Raw genomic sequence first — 25,234 nt, 5'->3', positions numbered from 1 at the left:
AGTGTTAACAGAAATACTTTTTGAGTTATGAAAGATTTTGGATGAAACATTTTAAGAAATTAAAAGTTCTCTGTTTATAATTTTTTTTTTAAAACTTTTCTGCCAAAGATATGTGTGGGGATAGTAGTTATCGACAAAGTCAACCTTCATCTATGAAAAGGTACCTTCACATAGAATCGAGTTAGCATGTTTTACATACTAGTAAATTGGAATTTTTGTACTGGTAGACACAATACAGTTTTTTCCCACCAGAAATATATCTGTGATAGAATTCGATGAACGAATATTACGAGTTGATTCATTGCTGTTTTGTGAGAAGCCGGGAAAGCTGTTATAAGATCACCGTACTTTTAAATGCTGATCGTGAGAACTGTTTTCGTGGTCGTTCCTGTGTTGCCAATAAGCAGTCGAGTGTATACAGGCCGACGTTGTGTGTGATCGAGACTGAGTAGCAACAGCGCGAGGAGGTGGATAATGTCACAAGTAGCAAGTCAACTGTTAAATGGGGACCATCCATCGAAGTAAGCGTGTTCAAATTAAAATGGGGGTTTCTGTCAATGTAAGCATTTTCGTATCACGTCCGAAGGTCGCTAATGTGGGGAGGGTCACATCGACAAAGTCAACCTTCATATCGAGGTAACTTGTCTTATATACTAGTGAATTGGAATTGTATTTTTGTAGTGGTAGATACACTACAATATGCATTGCAGTTATCACAGGTAGACGAGTATACGTAAATATTTTGTGTATGTAATACGTAACTACTGTACCAACTCCCCTTAATATTACTTCATATTTATATTTAAGTGTTGATGATATTGATAAAACAATTTTTTATCTGTCTCATTCATAAGCATTTGAAAAAGGAAGTATGATCATTTTAATCAGCTATCTACAGTGGTATAAGAAATTAAGAGAATTTGCAGACTTGGTCGATTATCTCTAGAAATATTGGGCAGATTTTAATGAAATTTGATATGTATACACGAGGTGCATCCAGAAAGTAAGTTTCCCGAATTTTGTTTTTTAAGAAAGGAATTCACAGTTTCAGGAACATATTTATTGGCAATAAGTACAGCAATGTTTCAGCTATTTTTCAACATAGCCGCCACCAGAATTGAGGCACTTGTCGTATCGTGGGATCAACTTTTGTATCCCTCTGACGTAGAACTTTGCCGCCTGTGAATACCAGCGTGTGACAAACGTCTTCAGCTTCTACGTCGTTCGGAATTTCTTGAGGTGCAAGAAGAAAACGTGAAAATCGCTGGGAGCAATATCAGGGCTGTACTGTGGATGATCAAACAACTCCCAGCCAAATTCCGTCAAAGCAGCTGCTGTGCTCCCTGCCGTATGAGGGCAAGCATTGTCATGGAGGAGCGCAACACCTTCCGTAAGCATTCCACGACTCTTGATTTGAATGGCACGTCACAACTTCCGCAGTGTTTCACAGTAACGGTAGACGTCTGTCGCACGCTGGTTCCATTCACAGGCAGCAGAATTCTACGACAGAGGGATGTAAAAGTTGATCCCACGATACGACAAATTTCTCAATTCTGGTGGCAGCTATGTTGAAAAATAGCTGAAACATTGCTGGCCTTATTGCCAATAAATATGTTCCTGAAAGTGTGAGTTCCTTTTTTAAAAAAATTTGGGGAACTTGCTTTCTGGATGCACCTCGTGTATACATATCAACCATACCCCCTATTAAATCTTTTTTTTTCTCGTTTATTCTTCAACCGCTGTTTCATACCTCCCGACTCCAAGGAGTGTTATGCACGATAATGCGTGTGTATTACAATTATTGAATGGTTATTTGTTTTGTATTGTATCAATGTATGAACATACATGTCTAATTTCATTTAAAATCGGTCCAGTAGTTCTAGAGAAAATAGACCCAGTCTGCAAATTCTCTAAATTTTCTTACACTAGTATATTTTGTTGACTAATGTAGGCATTTTTTGAGTCCTAACCAAAGGAATTTAAGTTTAAAGGGAAAAAAAAAATCATGTAATTTATGTAAATTTAACCCTTTCATTTCTGTTTGTTTGATGCACTTAAAACTATACATAAATAGCTCATAAAATGGAAATTAGTACACGAATAACTAAACACGAATATATTCTCCTATGCTTTATAATTTTACACAGTAATATTTTAGCAAATTTGAATTTTGCTGAAGCGGTTGGCGATATCTTATTTTCAGAATGTCCCTTCCCTACACTATGGCATTCTGTCAGCATTTATTTTAAGCCGCATAGTATTATGCTAAATATTTTTCCCGAAGTAAGAAACGGGAACGAAATAGCTATAAGAAGAGTTACCACTTACAATATTCTTTTTTTTAAATTTTTTTTTTTGAGAAGCAATAAATCATTTTCTCGCCAAACACTCTTTAAAATAATTTTTCTCTCTTGCATACCCATGTGGGGGGATATCAGAATTAGATTTCGAAGCACATCAATATTCCTTTTAATAGTTTTGTTTGGCTTTCGCAATTTTTATTTTCAATTCTTTTCGCCAAGGCTATCAATCAATGTCTTCTGCATATATGCGTCGCCCCTACCCCGCCTTCAGCCAAATGGTAATGAAAAAAAAAGGAACCCTGCTGCTTGAAATGGCATCTCTTTTTACCTGTGGACAATTTGTCAGGTTTTTAAAATAATTTTTCTAAAACTAGCAATGAAAGTTGCCGTTATTTGATAAATATTTTTAGCTGCATCTTTTCAGACGCGTATGGATCATAACAGTGCAGTTTAAAATTAAACCTCGACTTTTTTCTAGACACTGTTTCCGCGCATTTTTGTTTTGATAAATATTTTATTGCTGAACTTAAAATGGAGAGGGTTTACGAAATTTTTTTTTGAGACTTTTTAATTACTCATGGTTGTAAATTATTTATTTAAGAGTAACATTTAATCCATGTTTATTGAAAGAATAATCCGGAGATGTGTTAGCTAGCATCGATTGGATTATAAAATTAAAAAAAAAGAAAAAAAGAAAAGCATTGCAAACCTATGTGACATGATATTGATATTGATTGTCACATGATATGATTCGATATTTTAATATCTGCTGAGAGAGCCGCGATGGCTCAGGGGATAGAGGGTTCGCCTTCCAATGAGGTGAACCGGGTTCGCTGGTCTATGGTTGGTCGATACGAATCCGCATCCGTCTTGCACCGACCACAGTGCTGACGTGAAATATTCTCAGTGGTAGACGGATCATGTGTTAGAATCCCTTCACCGACAGGCTAACCTTGGGAGGTACTCGTGTTCTTCCTCTACATGTAACGCAAATGCGGATTAGTTCCCTCAAAAAGTTCTCCACGAAGGCAAATTTATCCCAATACTTGATCCAGGAGTTCCCTTGTCTTCTGGATTGGGTTTAAAATTACATGACTACGGAGTTGAACGAAAACTTGGGCCGACTGTTCAGCTACTGTTAAATAAAAACTTATATATCAGAAATATTTTAGAATATTTTAATTATTACGTATATTTATTTTTTTAAATATTTATATGATTAAATCATAGTTTCATCCTTTAATGAGTTTTTTTTTCTTGCTATTATTCTTGTGAAATGAAACATTTGAAATGATTATTTATTTTTTTGAATCTGAAAAGTAATAAAATTAATGAGAAAAACTACGAAGCTTAAGGAAGTAAAATTTACTCAGCTGTATCTATCTAGTATCAAATATCAAACTATTTTTCTATCTGAGTTTTTTTTTTCAATCTACTAAGCGGCTCTTTAAGTTGATACAAAGTCGTCATATTGGTCAGGATTATTTAATATTGGACGAACATAATACGCAGAATAATGAAGAAACAAGACTTAAAATATTATTTTGAATTTTTATATTTTTTCGAGAAATTTCACTCTTTCTCTGAGATATTTTTCTAATATAACCAATTTATATTATTTGTACACATTAATCAGCATTTACATTATCCGAATGAAATTTATTATCCTCGCGATAACATTGAACTAAAAAAATAACCGTTATTGATAATGCTTTCGGCATTATCATATTTAATATGTATCGTTGTTGATGATAACCGAATTATTATCAAATTTATGATTATTGCTATTGATTATATTTTTTAAAAATATTTTATAACCGTCGTTGAACAGCAGACCCAATTTTGAGTTTACGACCACTAATGTTCAAATCCGTAACCTTGTTATTTTGAACCTAATCCAGAAAACAAGGGAACTTCCGGATCAAGTATTGGGAGATGTTGTTGTTGTTGTTGTAGTTAATTTACGTCGCACTAGAGCTGCGCAATGGGCTATTGGCGACGGTCTGGGAAACATCCTTAAAGATGATCCGAAGACATGCTTTCACAATTTTGATCCTTTGTAGAGGGGATGGCACCCACGCTTTGGCAGCCCGACGACCTGCGCGTAGTCGAGCACTTTACGGTAGAACAGTTTAATGAGGACCAATACCACACACCCTCAGTCCCTACGCAGACTAATCCAAGTGGTCACCCACCCGAACACTGACCGCAGCCAGTGATGCTTGACTTTGGTGATCTGCTGGGAGCCGTGTCTTAACGATCAGTCCACAGCGGGGCCAAGTATTGGGAGAAATGGTGCCTTCACGGAGGACTTTTTTGATGGAACTAACCCGAATTTACGTTACATGGAGAGGAAAACCACGAAAACCTACCATGGTTAGTCTGACGGCAAGGATACTCTAACCCATGATCCACTTACCACTGAGCATATTTTAAGTGTGCACTATCCTCGGTGCAAGCCAGGTGCGGAATTCGTATCGATCAACCATCGCTAGAATTTGAACAAGGTTCAACTCTTTGGAAGGCGAACGCTTTATCACCTGAGCCACCATAACTGATAACATTATCATGTTCGATGTGTACAGTTGGTGATACTGATCTCGATATTATAGCTGGATAATTATCGAACACTTGGTCCTAATTATTAAGCACGATATTCACATAGTGAGTATAATTTTTAAAATACTGTTTTTTGCAATGTTCGAAATTTTTTTTGTTTGCTTCAGGATGCGGTCTTAGAATAATTTGTAAGAATTTTTTTTTTTTACCATAATAAAATATTTAAAATTTATTCTAAAGATAATATTGCTAAAAATACTTTTTAAAAATAATAAATAATAATGTTACGTGATATAATGCCATGTTGTCAGCGAGTTACTTTCTTTTTTTATACTCGTTGCAAATACAAATAGAAAAAAAAGCAATCGTAAAAAGCAATCCTGTTGTTCCTTTGCATAAAACCTGATATGATGTGACTTCATATTTGACAGCTACTAAATTCTTTAACAAGCTCTAAAACTCAACACTGGTAGTTCGTAATGTCACACTTTTTCGTCAGTTGCCTTAATGATATCAGAATTCGTCCACAAATCATCTCGCGAAGTACTCTGCGAAGGGGAGAAAAAGAACTACAAATGAATAAATGATGGAAGAATTGTTGTGGGGGAGAGAAGAGCTCACTGAAACTACATCTCAAATAGAATGCCCCATTAATTTCGTCCACAGAGACATATTATTCTGTTCGCACCGACATTGTGAGGGGTGGGGGAGGGGAATAAAAGAAAACTGGAGAAGAGTGGGAGGGAGGGAACGGAAGTAGATCGCCTGATATCACGTAATATTTCTGCCCGAACAAGAACCCACGGGGATGCAGGATCTAATTTATGGAGCGGAGAGATTATGCGTTATTGCTCTCGTAAATGAGCGCGGATGGATACAGAGAATCGTAAAAAGACGCTTTACTGCTCTGCTTTGCGTTGTTTTTTCTTCCTTTCATTTATATAACGACTACAAACGGTAGGGAAAAAAAATTCTTTTTTAAAAAAATTCTTTTCTTGACCATAGCATATTTGGAAGAGTAAACGCAAAGGTTTTACTAAATATTGTTTTCTTTTTCGCAAATATCCTGGAAATTGCAAAGATGAAAACATTCCAAAGATTTTTTTTTCTTCTTTAAATGCGTGTTTTAAATGAGGCTGTTAGATCTTACAACTAATATATTTAAAGTTAACCAATCTTCATAATTAAATTTTGCGTAAAACATTAAGCAAAAAGTTCAATTTTCAAGAAGTGCTTACATAATTCGGAAAAAAATATTGCTTTCTAACTGAACAGAAATTTTACAAATCGGTTGTCAAAGTGTAGTTTTTTAAAAAAAATCTAATCTAAAGCAAAATAAAATAGAATTTAATTAACGTAATTTTTTTTTTGTTTTGTTCTTTTTTTGAAACGCAAAATATACTTTAAAACAAAACTAATTTGTAATCTTTTTAGATGGGTCAAAGTTTCCGTTACCCATCAACCCTCAGAATAGCATCATATTTAATCATTATTATTATGTATAAACTCGCGATATTACTTTTTTTAATGTGTTATGTTATTGATAACGATCGCAATATTATCGTATTCGATAATTATAGTTATCTATAATGAGTACGATGTTGTACTAATATTCTCCTACCTCTACTATTATTAAATATCAATTCACTAGTATATAAAACATGCTAACTCGATTCTATGATGGGGTACCGTTTTCATAGATGAAGGTTGACAAAGTCGATATGTCTCTCCCCACATTGGTGACCCGGACGTGAGATGATCACGCCTACTTCGATGGATGGTCCACATTGGACAGTTGACTTGTTATTTGCGACTGCGTCATCCTCCTCCTCGCGCTGTTGCTTCTCTGTCTCATTTACACACAACGGGATTCTGCACATACTCGTCTGCAATAGCAACACAGGAGCGAAAACACCAAAACCGTGAACTTATTTCAGCTCTCACGACAAACGCTCAAAACTCGGTGAACGTAGCACAGCTCTCCCGGTCTACCTCTAATACAGCAACTAGTGTTATCCCTTCATCGAATTCTATCCCCGATAAAATTCTGGTGGGGGAGTGTTGTGGCGTAACTACCACTACTATAATTAAATATCAATTCACTAGTATATAAGACATGCTAACTCAATTCTATGATATGAGATAGGGGTCGCTAAGTGGCCCAGGTGCCGAATTTTTGTAAATAAAGTAAGTAAGTCGATTCTATGATGAGGTGCCTTTTCGTAGATGAAGGTTTATATAGTCGATATGACTCTTCCCACAATTTGCATCAATAAGCGGCTTGTGTATACCAGAATCTAGCACGTGTTCTCATGGTCCTTATAATCCTTACGTACCCATTATATTTTATTATATGGTACGTGTATTACCTCGAATGACCGAAATCACGGGTGAATGTCAACAATCACAAAGTCGCTTTGGTGAATGTCCGAAATATTTGTTATATCCGATTTGATATTAATTTATTCGTTGATGTTATTATATTTATTTGATATTTTAATATCTGTTGAGGATGGATCAGGAGGAACATCAGTGTTCGGAGTACCGGTTAAATGCATACTGGACAGTGGCACTTGACCTTAAAAACATTCATGTAGGGCATACCGGGCAACGGTTGATTGGTTTCATGGTTTCTCTGATATGCCAAACAAACTTCCATCATTCCATGGTTTTACTTTAATACTATGATGTTTAACCATCAAAAGAAGTTTGATTCTTATGGACCAATAATCCATGATGTTTTTACCTATACATTTCCATGATAGATTGATTGGAATGCCTATTGGTTCTCAGGTATGTCTCCTCTTGAATCATCATGAATCAGTCCGAATTCCTAAATTGGATTGTTCATGATTGTTTCAACATTTGATTTCTAAGGAATTATGATGGAAATTTCTGATGGTTAAACATGATCAAACAAGTTGCTATTTTTATGTTGGACCATCACAGCTCAGTCCGAATTCCTACATTCAGGGTTGCCACAGCAAAAAAGGAACAAAAATAGTTGCTTTTAGTAGCCTCAAGAAGGAAAATAGTTGCCTAAAACTACGAAAATAGTTGCCTGAACAGGGTCAAAAATAGTAGCCAAATAACTAAAATTATAGCTTATTTGTCGTATACTATGATTAGGACTGGGTGATGTCAGAAATTTTAAATCGTGATACATTGTGATATAGCGATGTATCGCAATTTAGCATATGTTCAAAAATTACCTATAGCAAATCTTTAAATCAATCAAAAGAAATAAAAAGAAATAAATCTATTACAAAAGAAAATACTAATTCTAAACATATTCCACTATGACATCAATATCATTGCTTAATATTTTCAATTAAAATAATAAAGAAATCAAAGTAAAGGCAAACCCAAGATTTATTTCATTATTCTTAAATTAAAAATGATGTATGATTTATTGGTTTAAACATAGCACTATAACAAAATATTTTACATTCATGCATTAAAAATTAAAAGAAAAAAAACGAAAGTAACCAAAGAAATGTTCACTTTAGAAACAAAAAATCATGCTTTTGAAACACCATTAGACCCTCTTTTATTTAATTATTTAAAATAATAAAATGTAGTATTGACTAATGGTCAAATTCTGTACTTAATAAATGTAAAAATATTTTTTCTGAAAATAAAATCGACTAAAGATTTATTTGTTTAAAAATGATACTGACTATCTAATTATTAAAAAGCGTCAAATCATTACTAAACTCTTTATTTAATTTTTAAAATTTTTTTTGTTGTTTTAACTGCACTACGCACATGGTAGGCGGCAATAAGTACATGTTTTAGTGAGGGGACTGAAAAGTAACGTTCATTTTTGCGAAAAAACTTCGCTACGAGAAAAAAAGTCCCTCAATAGTCGCCTATTCCTGAAAATAGTTGCTTTTTTAGCCTTTTTAGGCAAAAAAAGTCGCCATAGTCGCCTAAGGCCGAAAATAGTAGCAAATAGTCGCATTTTAGTAGTCTGTGGCAACCCTGTACATTGGGGTGATGGTTCCTTCTGTTGGTTACCATTAAAAAACGTAATGGTTGATGATGGAATTATTGATGGTTACCATCAAGAGTATGGGGGTCCATCAATGGAAAACCATCAAAAGTTTTGAATAGGGTAGGTTCTGCAGCATAAACTCAGGGAATCCTGAAGTTAGGAGTGCTATTTTGAAGTTAATTGAGTACTATACTAAAAATCTGAAAGTTAAATGGGATATTAAGAGATATGCGACAGGGATGCACTATGATCAAGCTTTAGTTAGTACGTTTTCTATACAAACTGTATGATACAGATCATTTTAATTTTAATACGCGAATCATGCTTCTTTTATTGCTACTAAATCAACTAGTTTCACCTCAAGTACAGATAAATCGTTCATACTTGTTTTTGCAGAATTGCGTTTAATGATAAAATATAGAATTCAATACTTAATCAGCAAACAAATTTTTGAATAAGAAATTTTAAAGTAACAATATATCGCTCTAGCGATGTATTCTGGTAAATATAATGCAGTATTCTTTGAAACCAAAATAATTATTAAGAATAAAAGAACATCTTAAAAAGAATGACGGCACATTCATGGTGTTGAATTTAGGGGTAAACTAAAACTTCATGCTTTTTTATAGTTTGTGTTATAAAAAATTTTTTCCTTCCGGATCTTTGAGACATTTTTGGAAAGAAATCCCTCTCCCCCCTCCTCCTCCCAATCTTTTTTAAATTTACTAGATTCATTTTCTTCCTCGTGTTTTGTTTGTCTTTCCAGTTTTTTCCCAGAACCGGATACGTTTTCTTTTCTTTCACAGAAGGAAATGTTTTTCAGGTAATTACACCTTAAAAAAAAGACTCTTTCTTTTATATATTATTCCTTTTTTGTTTACAGAGAGAACAAAATCCTTGATGTTTATTCTATAATATATTTAAAAAAAAAAATTCATATTTTTTTTTTTTTTCATTTTGCGGATCAGTTTTTGAAAGGTCAGGTGAGTGATTGTTTTATTCTTGGATAAAAACGGAAATAATCTTCTTTTTTGTTCCCAGGATGTTAAACACGCGAAATAATAATAAATATTCCAAATTGAACAAAATATTATAAATTCGGTTTGATGGAAGTGTAAATATTTTTTTGTCAAAGAAAAGCACCACGTCACTAATTACGGTACCTGGCCAAATTATTAGACGCTTTCTAAAATTCTTAGTAAAATCTTAATTATCAGGCGACACTAAACAACTTTGTTTTTATGTGACTGTTTACCCTTGTTTACATTCGTGTATCAATTACACTGGAGTAAAAAATTAAGAGAATTTGCAGACTGGGTCGATTATCTCTAGAACTACTGCACCGATTTTAATGGAATTTGATGTGTACATACGTTGATACAATACGAAACAAATTACCATTCAACAATTGTAATACACACGCATGATTGTATGTAACACACGTTGGAGTTGGATGGTATGGAATTGCCACAGGAAAATGATAAACTGTGAGCAGTGAACAATGTCGCTTTCGCGGTTTATTGATATCTGGATCTTTTCGGATAGTAAAAGTGCTATCCAGCACCTGGCCGATTGGCATAATATCAGGGACAGTGTTGTTGCTGACATTCTCAGGAAACTAAAACATCTTTTCTTTATCATCAGATCCACTTTCATTGGATTCCGTCTCATGTCGATGTAGCCGGAATTGAGACTGCTGACAGTTTGGCCAAAGCAGGTACTGAAGAGGCCATTACGACTGTCGCTCCTCTTACTTACTTGGAGCATTTTTCTAAATGTAAGGCAAAGAATATGGCCATTTGGATGGTCCCGCCGGTACACCCATGGCATCAGAGTAGGTGCCCAGAGGACTCCTTGGCTCGGGGCAGCTGTAGATGAGAACAAACTGCCATTACTCGTTTACTCAGAGGAAATCTCTCTTATATCGATGGTAATAAACATTTCGAAATTTGCACTAAGTGTCCTGCTGCCCGGGCCAGGCAGGACCTGGCTCAAGCTCCCCTGTTGGTGCTAGACTTTCTCAGAGAGAACGAGCTCATGAACCTGATCTAGCTCTGTTGGTCATGGGGATGAGAACAACGAACAACAAATGATAAACTGCCTTATTTGAAGTATGAAATCAAGCTGCAAGGCCTGTAAGAGGGGACCATACCCCCCCTATTAACCCATTTTTTTGTTTAATCTGCAACAGCTGTTTCATACATTCCGTGTCCAACGAGTGTTACGCACTATCATGCGTGTGTATTACAATTGTTGAATGGTTATTTGTTTTGTATTGNCAGTGAACAATGTCTCTTTCGTGGTTTATTGATATCTGGATCTTTTCGGATAGTAAAAGTGCTATCCAGCACCTGGCTGATTAGCAGAATGTTAGGGACAGTGTTGGTGCTGATATTCTCAGGAAACTGAAACATCTCTCCCTTTCTGATCGGATCCACTTTCATTGGATTCCGTCACATGTCGATGTAGCCGGAAATGAGATTGCTGACAGTTTGGCCAAAGCAAGTACTGAAGAGGCCATTACGACTGTCGCTCCTCTTACTTACTAGAAGCATTTTTCTAAATGTAAGGCAAAGAATATGGCCATTTGGATGATCCCGCTGGTACACTCATGGTATCAGACTAGGTGCCCAGAGGGCTTCTTGGCTCGGGGCAGCAATAGACGAGAACAAACTGCCATTACTCGTTTACTCAGAGGAAATCTGTCATCAATGACTTATATCGATGGTAATAAACATTTCGAAATTTGCACTAAGTGTCCTGCTGCCCGGGCCAGGCAGGACCTGGCTCAAGCTCCCCTGTTGGTGCTAGACTTTCTCAGAGAGAACGAGCTCATGAACCTGATCTAGCTCTGTTGGTCATGGGGATGAGAACAACGAACAACAAATGATAAACTGCCTTATTTGAAGTATGAAATCAAGCTGCAAGGCCTGTAAGAGGGGACCATACCCCCCCTATTAACCCATTTTTTTGTTTAATCTGCAACAGCTGTTTCATACATTCCGTGTCCAACGAGTGTTACGCACTATCATGCGTGTGTATTACAATTGTTGAATGGTTATTTGTTTTGTATTGTATTGTATCTATGTATTGTACATATCAATTTCATTAATATCGGTCCAAAAGTTCTAGAGATAATCGACCAAGTCTGCAAATTCTCTTATACACCAGTGTAGTTAAACTAGACACGATGTATAATATAAATTCGACATTTGTATAAGTTAGACGATATATTATATAAATATAGAATATTTATTATACCAGATATTATATTAGGATATTATAATAATTAGACCAAATTATTACCGCTCCACAATTATTCATTACTGGACCAATTTATAAATACGCACTGTAGATTTTTAACAATGGCATGTTTTGCACGGGTTTATGGGCAATACTTTTATGTTTAAACATACATGCAATGGGTTTTTTCAGGAATTCAGGAATTTTTTCATGTACTTCCTATTTGTATTTATTTTTAACGTATTACATTACAATTTTAACTAACTGATAATAAACATAAACAAGTGCAAACCGGTTTCAGTCACGTAAAAACAACAAGCTATATAGTATAACCTGATAATCAGGATTTTGCATAGAATCTTATAGTGTGTGTAATAATTTGGATAAGGACTGTTAACGCATGTTAATAGAAATGGAAATGTTTAAATTCGAAGAAAAGTAAAAAATGTATTATTAGAAGTGCGTGTAATAAGCTTTTTATTTTGAACGCAAATTAAAATACGCGCTGAAAGAAAAAAAAATTAGCGTAGCTTGAAAAAGTTTCAAAAAATTAACAGAGCTTAAAAAACTTAACTAAGAAAATGGATACGTTGACGTAGCTTAAAAAAGTTTTAAAAAGAAAGAAAAAAAACAGATATTGAAAAAGTTAATTAAGAAAATGGATACAGTTTGGAATGTACCTTCTAAAAAATGGACGTAGCTCAAATGACACGTTTAAGATAATAGACGTAGCTTGAAAACGTATTTATAAAATAATCATAACTCAAAATGTTACATTTGAAACCTGTTACTATCGAAATTACTTTTTTTGGTAAAAGGAATTTAAAATAAAGACCTTGTTGTAAACATTTTGTGATTTAAAAGAAACCTATTATTTTTGGTTTTAATTTCAACTTCAACAAAGATCAGCGTGATTATAAAACATTAAAAATTTGAAAAAAAATTATTTTTACCGCCAAGGTCGTAATTTAAGGCAAAAAGTGGGAATTGTAAATAAATCTCGCGTTGGGTTAAAAAATTATCCATTTCAGAGCGTGGAATATGAACTCTTCTCTGTGTAATGTTACGAGTGTTTTTATATTTATTCTTTATATTATTTCTTACATCTCATTCTTAATTCATTATTCCGATTGAAAAGCTTTCTCTTAAAAATAGTTTCATTTCCTCTTAAAAATAACTTTAAAAATCCCAAGTGATTATATTTCTGAGAAAGAAATATCATAAAAAATTTGAAAATAATTATCATAAAAGTGGCTTCAATGAGAATAATCATTAAAAAGTGTTAATTTTCCCCTTTGTAACACTTGCTTAAGATACAATGCGGAATCTCTTGCAACGTGTATCCCTAAAAATCCCTTTTATAGCAAAAATCCCTTTTATTTAAAGAGCAAAGTATGTATGGAGTCACTTTTTGCCTCTGCTTGCATTTATTCCTAGCAGTGGCCAGACTAGGCCATGGGGACCCCCAATGATTAGGGTCCCCCTTAAAATGGATTTTTTGAAAATAAATTTTAAAAAATTAAGAAAAACAATGATTTTTTGTAAAAAAAAAAATCAATTTCAAGTATATATGATATGATTATAAAATGTTATGATTATTTTTTAGTTCTAATTTAACAAAATAAAGTAAAATTTAGTTTATTATTATTTATTTTAATTTTAAATATGCTTTCTTAATTGAAAAGATATATAAATACTTTCATATTTGAATAAATAAAAAATACACGAGAAATTTTTTTTTAAAATTATAGATCCTTCTGGAATTATGAACTTACTTAATGTAAAACCGACTGCTCTAATATGCAGTAACATATTTTCTGCAATCCTTAATAAGGTGTTAAGTTGCATCATATTTCCGTTCAATCTAATCTATAGTATCGTGCAATTGGGAAAAATAATTTGGTTCTATTTAGCACCATAATGACGTTGCAACAATTTGGAAGATATTTATAGTTTAGTAAGACCTAAAATTTCTAGCAGTGTAAGAGTAAAAAGTAACTTGAAGTGATTTTATAATCAGTAACAGACCTGATTAAGCTCCGTCGTTTATTTATGCTTACTTATGTAGTAAAAATTACTACCCTTACGTTTTTTCTAATCTCGAAAAATAAATATAGTAATTGTATTATATATAACACTAAATGACTAAAAATCAGGAGAATGTCGACTTTCACCGGAGAATGTCAACAATCAGATAGTCGCTTTGGTGTATGTCCGAAATATTTGTTATATTCGATTTGGTATTAATTTATTTCTTGCTATTATTATAATTTTTCGATATTTTAAAATCTGCTGAGGATAGATTAGGAGACCCATATATATATATATATATATATATATTTCTCACACTCTGCTTTCATTAATCTTTGCAGATTGACTCAACTCTTATGGATCAAGCATGTTTAGTTTTCTTTTCCTCTGCCTCCTGATAATTTCCCCGGTGAGCCCGGATTTTTCAGGATGTCCACAGATTTCCAAGACCTGCACCTGCACACAGAAGACAAAGGGTCTGGACCTCAACTGCGACGCCGCATCCCTGACCGATCTCAGCCAATCGGTGAACTCAGTGGCCGGCACCCAACAGGTTGTGTGGTACCTCAAATTTCGCAACATCAACATCGGCAACTTTAAGTACAACTTGATGGGGGGTCTGAGGGTGAACCACTTCATAGCTCTGAACTGCAGTATTACTTCAATTGACGACGAGGCGTTCGCGAACCTCGTCGATGACCTGGAGACACTGGACTTGGGACAGAACCACCTGGAGAGAGTGCCGACGCCAGCCTTAGAGAACCTAGTGAAATTAGCATCGCTTAATCTGAACTACAATAAAATTGAAATACTTCACGCGGAAGCTTTTCGGGGCCTTATTTCTTTGCTTAGACTCTCCCTCTTCGGAAACCGAATCAAGTTCATTGACAACTCGGCATTCCTCGGAATCGGTGGCAACCTGACCCAACTGAACTTCGGTGACAACAAACTATCGTCTGTGCCTTCCAGTCCCTTAAGGAACCTCACAGTCCTCCAGAGGCTTCAAGTGCACGAGAATCAGATATCACACATTTTAGGGGAGGAGTTTCTGGGGATGGGAGAAAACTTAGATGTTCTAGAATTTGCTAGCAATCAAATCGAACAGCTGCCAGCGAGAGCTTTTGCCAACTTAAAACTGCTGAATTCTCTGGATTTGGAAAGTAACAAAATACATCTCATACATTCGAAAGCTTTTGAAGGAATTGAAAGTAAGTCTGTTGCATTTGTAAGTCTCTAATAGTAAAAAATCTCTCTTAGTAGAAAATATGTAGTAGTAGAAAGTCTCTAGTAGTAAAAATCTTTAATTGCAGAAAATCTCTAACAGCTTCTACTGTAGTTATGTTTCTACCAGTCATAAAATTTATAAATCTCTAAATGTTTTCCTCAATAATTCAGGAAAAAAAAGAAAACTTTCACGAATTATCATTGATTTATAAATTCACCAAAATTAAGAACAAGAAAAAGACACAAATAATTAAAATTTTTGCAGATATTAAGTTGGTTACAGTTATATCCAATCTGTTGTTTTCTATCTTGCTTTATTAAACCAAATAGTGGCGCTGCAATCGCTGATGTACTGACACTACTACACGAAAACTTTCATTTGGACAGCTTTTACATTTATTCGTCTAATAATTGATGCTTACAATTTACTTGCTTGCCAACTTATTTCAATTTATTTCAATGTTTAAAAAATTTTTACTTTTGCACAGTATTCAAAAAAATTCTTATATATTTTAATCTTGATAGCTTTACAATAACAGTATCTAGTTATATAAGTATATAATAACTAGAGATAACTATATAATACATAATATATATTACAATATAATTTATAATACTATCATACTTATTTATGGGTACATAATGAGATACACTGGAGTAAGAAATTAAGAGAATTTGCAGACTGGGTCGATTATCTCTAGAACTACGGGATTGATTTTAATGGAATTTGATGTGTGCATGCATTGATACAATACAAAACAAGTAAACATTCAACAATTGTAATACACACGCATGATTGTACGTAACACACGTTGGAGTCGGATGGTATGAAATTGCCACAGGACAATTCAGGCCAATTGCCACAGGACATGATGAACTGCCTTATTTCATGCATTAAATCACGCCTGTATATCTGTAAGAGGAGACCATACCTTCTATTAACCCATTTTTTTTGTTCATTCTGCAAACGCTGTTTCATACCTTCTGACTCCAACGAGTGTTACGCACGATCATGCGTGCGTATTACAATTGTTGAATGTTTACTTGTTTTGTATTGTATCAATGTACGTACGTATCAAATTTCATTAAAATCGGTCCAGTAGTTCTAGAGATAATCGACCCAGTCTGCAAATTCTCTTATTTTCTTACACCAGTGTATTTTATGTAAGAATGTATTCTATTTTTACTTAATTCATTTCATGACCGTCTGGCGAAGAAAATGGCGTCTATAGAGAAATAGCCTAATTTCTGGACAAACAACCCATTTGTTGTTTACACGAGAATAAAGAATCCAATATAGCAAAGTGGTTGTTCTTTCATCCGATTGAGGTTGAGCACGTGGCCCTCCTATCGCATTTACAGACCGAGATGAACATTTCCTCTTCCATGTTGTTGTCTTAGAACACAGAAGATAAATTAAACGATTTCTCTTCAAATAATTATAGAAGTGGACAATTATAGAAATGTTAGATACATCAAACTTTACTGAATAAACCTGTCTCTATCTTTAGTTAAAAAGAGCGTATCATTTTATAAAATATCTGTCCTAACGTTGAACTATAATGCGGTGCAAATTTGTTACATCCTAAGCACACCCCGACGATAAAAAAATTAAGAAAATACTAGCTGTTGCACTCAAACTAGCTGGTCACATGTTTTTTTTTTCTGGATTGACTCCATTAAATGCCACAACCTTTCAAATAATGGGTTGCAAAAACTGTCTCAATGGATGTTTGTCGTTTGATTGGTTTTCAAATCCTGCCTATGTACGTGCGTCAAGACGTCACAAAATACTTTTCCTTCTACAGTATTCATATTTATATTGAAATCACCGTCAAGACAGTAATTATAAGTTAATGATAAATAGAATATAAAAATACTTTAAATCATTATTATGTAAATACATTCAAAGTGCCTGCTAGTGAAAATAAAAAGAAAAATAGCAGCGGTCGCCATAGTAACGCATGCAATGACGACGCATGCGCACTGTTACTTATTACTCTTGAACACAGTTAAATGTGTGATGACGTCCAACTAAGTTGCACACGCCATCAAAACCCAAAACAGCACCCATTTTGCCAATGGGTAAAAAGTCTCATTCTGTCAACAGCTTCTACGAATTAACTAATTAGTGCAGCTTTATAATTTTTAGCAATTATAAGACAAACTAAAGTTCGAAAACAAACAAAAATTACTCATAATCTACACTGTAAAAAATTCCGAGCCACGTTGCACTAAAAATTAAAATTCATTTGCTTCCTACATTATATGAAGCTAGCTCAAATTTACCATATTTTGGTATTTTCATTAGCTTTTAATATTGGTAGAAAGTTGCACCAAAAGTAGGTGTTTTATATAAACAAAACACCTTTATCATTCTCTCTTTTTTTCTCTTTTATAAAAGCAGAGGAAGTTTGCACCAATATTAGGTATTTTTAAACAGCTCAAATGGCTCTAAGGTTGTTATTTACCGTAACAAAATTATTTCCCGTAAGTAGGTTATTTTATGACATACCTCTAACCATTTTACACCACCAACTAAATTTAAAAAGGCAACATAAAAGAAATGAACTTTAATTAAGGCAAATAAGACATTTACTTACCTAAATAAGTTGACACTTATCATGCATTAGTCCTCCTGATGCACCGAGACCGAGCTGTGAAGAAAACGTGGCATCGTAAGCAAATATCGTTTAGTTTACAATCACCGTCAAAGTTCCGTTTCTTGCACCAACTTTTGATGCAGTCAGTTGCACCATGGAAGTATTTCTCGATCATACTTCACAATTTATGGTGTAACTAAAATGAAATGATCTTTCACTGAACTAAACTTTGGGATTATGAGTAACTTTGCACCAAATACGATACCAAAACTTTGCACTGATTAAAGATTTACCGAGTTTATTTACAGTGTATATAAATGAAGCAGACTGTTTATATGTATGATTTTTTAAGCATGTATCTCATATAAAGCTGCGATTCTGAACCAATTTGTTCCAAATTTGATTTACATACGGCTGAAGATACGGCTGGCCTAATTCTCTACTTTAAAACTTTCAGCGACCTTCAGTTTGCGCTTGCGCGTTTAAAAAAAAAGAAGAAACTCGATAAATCTTTTACGAGTATTTGGTGCAAAGTTTCTTATTATCCCAAATTTAAGTTAAAGGAAAGAAAAAAATTTTCAGTTACACCGCAAATTGTGAAGTATGGATCTAGAAATATTTCCACGGTGCAACTGCACCAAACTTTTGGTGAAAGATTGGTATCCAGACCACCAACGGTTCCCAATGGGCTTTGGTAACCAGACGACCTAAGTGCAAAGCCGAGCACCATTACCGTAGAAAAGTTTAACAAGGACCAATACAACGCAACCTGGGTTCCTACGCAGGTTCTTCAAAGAAGTCACCCACCAGCTTTTTGAGAGCAGCCAGAGATACTTGACTTTGGTGTCTTTATGACCAATCCACTGCTGGACGTCAATAAACACAATTAATATATTAGTTGATAGAATGGGAGAAGCAAGCGTTAATGCGCGCATTAGATTTATTGCGGAAAACTTCCGATTTCCGATCCGTAACGGATTATCCTAGTTAATCTGAGGATTAACTAGGCAATGTATGCATTTTTTGACGGTTTTCGAGCTTTAGCTGAAACAGATCCATAAGTCTCGTGATCAGTTAGTTCCATTTTTAACACACGTTGTCCTCGAAATGTCTTATCCATATTCCGAACGTTTTAAACATGTTGCGTAGCGTTTTTAAAAAAGTACTTAAAAGGCGTTTATTTTTTTTATTGGATGTTTTTAAAAAGTTGCTTAATTTTCCCGTTTTAAAAATGAGATTTCCGCCACGCATTATGCACAATCGTGGTTTTCACATTGTTCTATTCAACGTTTTAATAATTCATGCAAACACGATATATTTCGGCGTACCGTTGATCCGTAGCGTATGAAAGCGTATTTACATACGCTGCTGTCATTTTACATGTTTGATGAAATACTTTGCGGGTCCACATGTGCGTCTACTGAGCTGAGTTGGGTGAGATTATTGCACTCTCATGTGCAACTTTGCTGCATTTTGATAGATATTTTCAATTTCAAGCTCAATTTTCCATCCTCTGAATCGAACCGAAAAATCTCTCGATATTTTTACGGTGGCTCATGTAATTAAGAAAAGAATTCATGGTCAGAAACTAGTTATTTTCTCATGATCATGTAAAGTCCTTGAAAATTATTTTGTATTTTATTAATGTACATAGGGCTTAAGAATATTTTTGGTGCTTAAAAAGTACTTGGAGCTTCGTAGTTCAGTGCTTAGCTTAAAAAGTAGAAGTGCACTTGGTAAAGGTGCTTATCTTTTGTTGAGAGATTTGGCTACGCACCCTGTTAAAGGAATATTTTATTTATTGTTTGCGAAAAATTAATTTCAATTTTATTTATGAGAGTAAAAATATTTGACTGGATATTTTTTTCAGGTTCTTTAGAATGGTTGAAATTGGGAGGCAACCAGTTAGATTCAGTTCCGTCAGATTCTCTCCGTCGATTGGAAAAACTACGACAACTCGATTTGAGACAGAACAAAATATCGAAAATAACGGAAGAGGATTTCAAATACTACGGAAAGACACTAAAATTCATTTACTTGCAAAAGAACAGGTATGATTACGTTTTATTACTTTTCAACTGAAATAATTACAGTGTTTTTCATTTATATGCTTATCGTAGAACTCTCACGAATTTAAAAGATAACTACATTAAGTAATTACGTATTTTTTGAAGGTCCTATTATAAAAGGCTACAAAAAATTTTGCGAGAATAATTGGTAAATTTTTTTTTATTTAGAATATTATATGTGCAGTTTCTAGTTTTAGATATCGTTTCCTATTTATGAATTCGAATAAAATTAATATTAACCCAAAATTATATATGTCTTCACTGTGTATCTAAAAATACATGAATTTTAGAATTGGTTAAAATTAACTAAATAATGAAGAAACAGATGGAACACAAATTGATTGATAAACAAAAGAAAACACTATCGGAAAACTAAAGAATCATTATTGAAGTAGATGGAACTAAAACATCAAGATCAAATTGATTGCCAGATTAAATATGGAGACATTATTTCCTTTCAACTCCTCTTTAATTTAACTGTTTTTAATAACTGTTTTTTTTTCCGACAAAAATTTGAAACAAATTGTTTGTAAGTATTTTTTTTTTTAATTTTTTATCTGGTATCTATCCCAATCAAATTAAAAAAAAAATATTTAAACCGAATGAAAGATTGATAAAGTGTATGATAGTGAAACGGAAAAGCTTAACATTTTAACGCTTGAAATTTTAAGCGTTTAACCTTCACAGCTAGTAAAAAAAAATCATGAAGATAGAATGAAGTAACAAAAACGAGTAATGGTTAAACTAACTCATTCACTCAAATTCTCTAAAATATCACTTATTTCATTCAAGTTCTTTTAGGTCACTATGCTTTTCGTAAATAAAATAAGCGTCTCATTGTTACTTAGTTTTCTCACCCTCCACTTTCCCCCCTCACCTTTACTATGGTTTCTCCAACACTTGTTTTCCCCCAAAACAGCACATTTCACTAAGAAACTGGAATATAGTGGGGTTGTAAGAAGCAAGATGTGATGAAATCATTGTAACCGAAAGGGGAAAAGTGTGTACTGAGAAAAAAGTATTGTCAAAACTACCTGAATATGTTAACATTGTACGTGTTTCTGGTTTTATACTAACACTAAGAAAGCTCAGTCATTTTTACCGAAGAGCATTAGTAATGATTTTAGTAAAATTTACAATAAATTATGGATTTATTTTATGCGATAAAATTTTGTAAACGTGATAACTTATTGTGATACATTAGAGCATGAGCAAGGCATAAAAACTATTTACTTAGTTAAATTTACTTTTCAGATTTTTCTTGTATTTTTTACTATATAGGGTAAACTAATCAGTGAAGGACCACTTAAGCTGCGCTTGCCTTTTAAAAAATCATATTAATTTCAAAATTCGTAATTTTAGTTAAATGACAGTGTCAACATATTTGTTACTAATTGCAAATTATGTAAAAAAATTGTAGAGAACTTACATAATATTTTTTTAAAGTTTTGGAGGTTCAAATAGCAAGTAGTAAGAAGACCAAGTGAAAGAACAGCTTTTACCAATGAATGAACACCCAGTAAAGGAACACTTAATTTTGGTTATTTTTTAATGCTCTTTATGAATTTATAAGCCATACAAATATTTAAAAACAAGCCTATTCTTGAAATTATAGCATAATAAGCACTTGGAAAATGGTAAATTTTTCTTGTAATCATGAATTGAAAATTAAAGTGTCAACATATTAACACATACTGTTCATTCTCTGGGAAATCTATGCCCAGTAAAGGAACATGCCTGTTCCCTCACTGGTTAGAAGTTGTTTTTCGTATTTTTAGCATACTTTTGATGCAGAACATCCCTAAAGGTACAAGAAAATTAAAGTTTATCTTTTATTTTCAATAACTTAGAAAAAACAACAGTAAAGGAACACGTGTTCCTTCACTGGTTTTTCATCGTTTGGTGATCCAGTGAATAAACACCCCCTTATCTCAGTACTTTATTGTGCTATGATGCTTAAAAAAATGAAACGTAACTTCAATAACTATATTTTGAATTCTCTTTTTCACAGTGAGTTAAATAAAATTATTACATTCAATTGATTCCACTTCAAACATATAAATACAAACACTCACCTTATAATTTTTTCAAAGATACAAGATGTTGCAGAGATAAAAACAAATTCAAAAATTTTTCCAGCGAAGTCTATGTGACCAGGTAATCCAAAACATTGCTAGATGATTTCCGATTGTTTGGCAATAAGCTATTGTTACCAATCAATCTGAAGAAAAACTTTCAAATTCTTATTTTTAATCAATATATATGAAATGTTCCTTCACTGGTTGGTTCACCCTATATAATTTTTTTTTTAACATCATTACCATACCTTTTAACAGACTTTTTTTTATCCGCCTGAAACTACTTTGAGACGCCTAATTCTAGACAATTCATAAATTGTTATTTTCTAGACTGAAGTGATTGCGAAATGCATGTTGTTGTTTTGTTTTGTTCCAGACTCCATTCCATCGAAGTGAATGCTTTCTCGAATTTGGATTCGTTGGTCTGGCTCTATTTACAATCCAATCAACTGACGTTGGCTCCATATGAGACATTCAGAGAAGTTTTAGACACACTCGAAATCTTAGATCTCCACGGTAATTATCATTCGCTTTTAAGAATATTTTTGTTAGGCTGTGGAACCTTAAATGATCTTTTGGCGATTGTTTGGCGAAAAATGTAGCATTACCAGAAAAAAAAAATTTGTTCGAAATGAATACGTTACTGTGAATGCCCGAAATTGGTTGTTGTTGACTTCCATCGTTGAATGTTGACTATCACAAGTGACTTTGGTAAATGTCCGAAACATATACACTATCTGGCCATTAATGACCGGACAACCCTCATTTCGGATACATGAGGTGCTAGTATCAAGTCAGTAGGGCGTAGGGCCGCTGCGCCCCCGAATCACAGCTGTAACCCTTCTAGGAAGGCTATCCACTAGGTGTTGGTACACGGCGGCAGGTATTGCCCGCCATTCTTCCTGGAACATGGCGAAGAGTTGAGTGGTGGTTTTGGAGCGTTGTGGTCTGGCCCTCAACCCGCGCTCCAACTCATCCCAGAGATGCTCAATTGGATTGATGTCGGGACTTTTGGATGGCCAGTCAAGCTCTTGCACCCCCATTTCATCAAACCAGTGCGAGATGGCATGTGCTTTATGAATGGCAGCGTTATCGTGTTGAAACACAAANCACAGCTTTAACCCTTCTAGGAAGGCTATCCACTAGGTGTTGGTACACGGCGGCAGGTATTGCCCGCCATTCCTCCTGTAACATGGCGAAGAGTTGAGTGGTGGTTTTGGGGCGTTGTGGTCTGGCCCTCAACCCGCGTTCCAACTCATCCCAGAGATGCTCAATTGGATTGATGTCGGGACTTTGGGATGGCCAGTCAAGCTCTTGCACCCCCATTTCATCAAACCAGTGCGAGATGGCATGTGCTTTATGAATGGCAGCGTTATCGTGTTGAAACACAAACGGGCCATTACCCGGGTGGGAAGCACCGAATTGTCCAGGATGTCTCTATACCCTTCTGCGTTCAGGGTTCGACGCACTAACACCAAGGGTCCAAGGCCAAACCATGAGAAACAGGACCACACCATAATTCCTCCACCGCCGAACTTCGCAGTGTCCGGTCATTAATGGCTAGATAGTGTACTAAGCCTAGTTAAGTTCCACTGCCCGGTATACATCTACCCGGTATGTGATACATCAATGTTTTTTTAAGGTTCAGTGCCACTACCCGGTATACCCAACACTGATGTTTTTTTAAAGTTGAGTGCCACTGCCCGGTATGATTTAACCGGTACTCCTAATCTATCCTTAGCAGACATTAAAATATCGAATAAACATTATAATATCAACGAATAAATTAATATCAAATCGGATGTAATAAATATTTCGGACATTCACTGAAGCGACTCAGTAATTGTTGACATTCACCGGTGAAAGTCGACATTCTCTTGGTTCTTCGGTTATTCAAGGTATAAATGTACTAACCGAAAAAAGGAATTCGCGCTAATTACTTTGAATTTGTTCTTGTTGGATGCATATGCTGATAATTAATCAGGTTAACTGAATTAAAAAAAGAACTGTTGTAAATGTGTTGAGAACAGTGATCGGAGAAACGTAATTCTTTATTCTTGATTTTGGCTATTTTATTTTGGATTGAAAAACTCGATGCGAACTAATTACTCCATTTCATAATATAATAAATATATTATTATTTTTTAAAATTGTTTCTATTCTTTTACTAAAGTTCATAAAATAACCATACATTTCGAAAGCATTTTAATTTAATAAGAACGACTGAAATATTAAATATTTTATGGATTGTTGATTGCATATAAATATAATTAGTACTGGATAAAAAAAAACTTAACTTTCGGAACGTTGTAATCATTCCACAGAACATTAGGGTTCCGTCAAACACCTTTTGGAAAATTTTGGTATAGCTGTTTTTTTCCCAGCAAAATATTCGCACCTAACAATCCCAGCAAAAATCCTAACTTACGGAAGTCTTGTAACCATTCCACTGAACCTTAGGGTTGCTTAGAACACCTTTTGGGAATCGCTGGTCGAGTGTGTTTTTCCAAAAAAATATATGGTTTTTGAAAAAAAAAATGTATGTTGCGACCTATTTTGTTCTGTTGTTTAAATTTATTTTTACAAATGTGTGTTCTGTATTTAAATCAGATTTCTGAATTGAAATTTTTTCACCTGTCCGCGTAAGATTACTCGACTTCTAATAAAACTATTAAATTAAAACTTGTTAGTTGATTTGAGTATACCATGTTGCGTATGTTCATTGTATAGAACTTGAATATTGTACATATTTTTATATTTTCTTTGATAAATTTTTTTTAAATAAAAATTCAAAAACTTAATATTTTTTAAATTTAAACCTTAATATTTTTTAAATCAGAAAATCCTCAGCGGCCATGTCGTATAATTATGCGGCATGTAAAAGATCCCTGGAGTGCCTCATTGGCTCTTGGCATTTCCGGCAAAGTTAAATTCCTAGTGCACTTTAGCATCCAAATAGAGTCACGGTGCTGCCATCTAGTGTGGCAGAAACTAGGCGTCCGAATTAACATGGCCAACGGTATCTCACCCATTGTGGTCTCCTGAAAGAGTGGATACCACTTCTGGAGAAAGCACTAGGTCTGCTCATCGGGAAGACTGATTGTGCAGCTCATAGGAAATAAAAAAA

At 34.3% G+C, this 25,234-nt stretch overlaps 1 protein-coding gene across 3 annotated transcripts in view; it reads left to right on the top strand.

Annotated features, from left to right (window-relative positions):
* LOC107437628 (leucine-rich repeat-containing protein let-4) overlaps nucleotides 1-25,234 on the top strand; it is a 76,814-nt gene that overhangs the window by 36,923 nt on the left and 14,657 nt on the right. For all 3 annotated transcript variants that reach the window (XM_016049708.4, XM_016049709.3, XM_071186791.1), the window contains exons 2-4: nucleotides 14,475-15,341; nucleotides 19,831-20,011; nucleotides 22,484-22,623. In XM_016049708.4, the coding sequence (XP_015905194.2) occupies nucleotides 14,501-15,341; nucleotides 19,831-20,011; nucleotides 22,484-22,623 (1,162 nt within the window). In that variant the 5' untranslated portion in view covers nucleotides 14,475-14,500. The remainder of the gene's footprint in view (nucleotides 1-14,474; nucleotides 15,342-19,830; nucleotides 20,012-22,483; nucleotides 22,624-25,234) is intronic.

Source organism: Parasteatoda tepidariorum, chromosome 10 (genome assembly GCF_043381705.1).
Source record: "Parasteatoda tepidariorum isolate YZ-2023 chromosome 10, CAS_Ptep_4.0, whole genome shotgun sequence".
Taxonomy (NCBI): domain Eukaryota; kingdom Metazoa; phylum Arthropoda; class Arachnida; order Araneae; family Theridiidae; genus Parasteatoda; species Parasteatoda tepidariorum.
The sequence above is the reverse complement of the archived record's forward strand: the minus strand, read 5'-3'. Positions and strand labels throughout refer to the sequence as shown.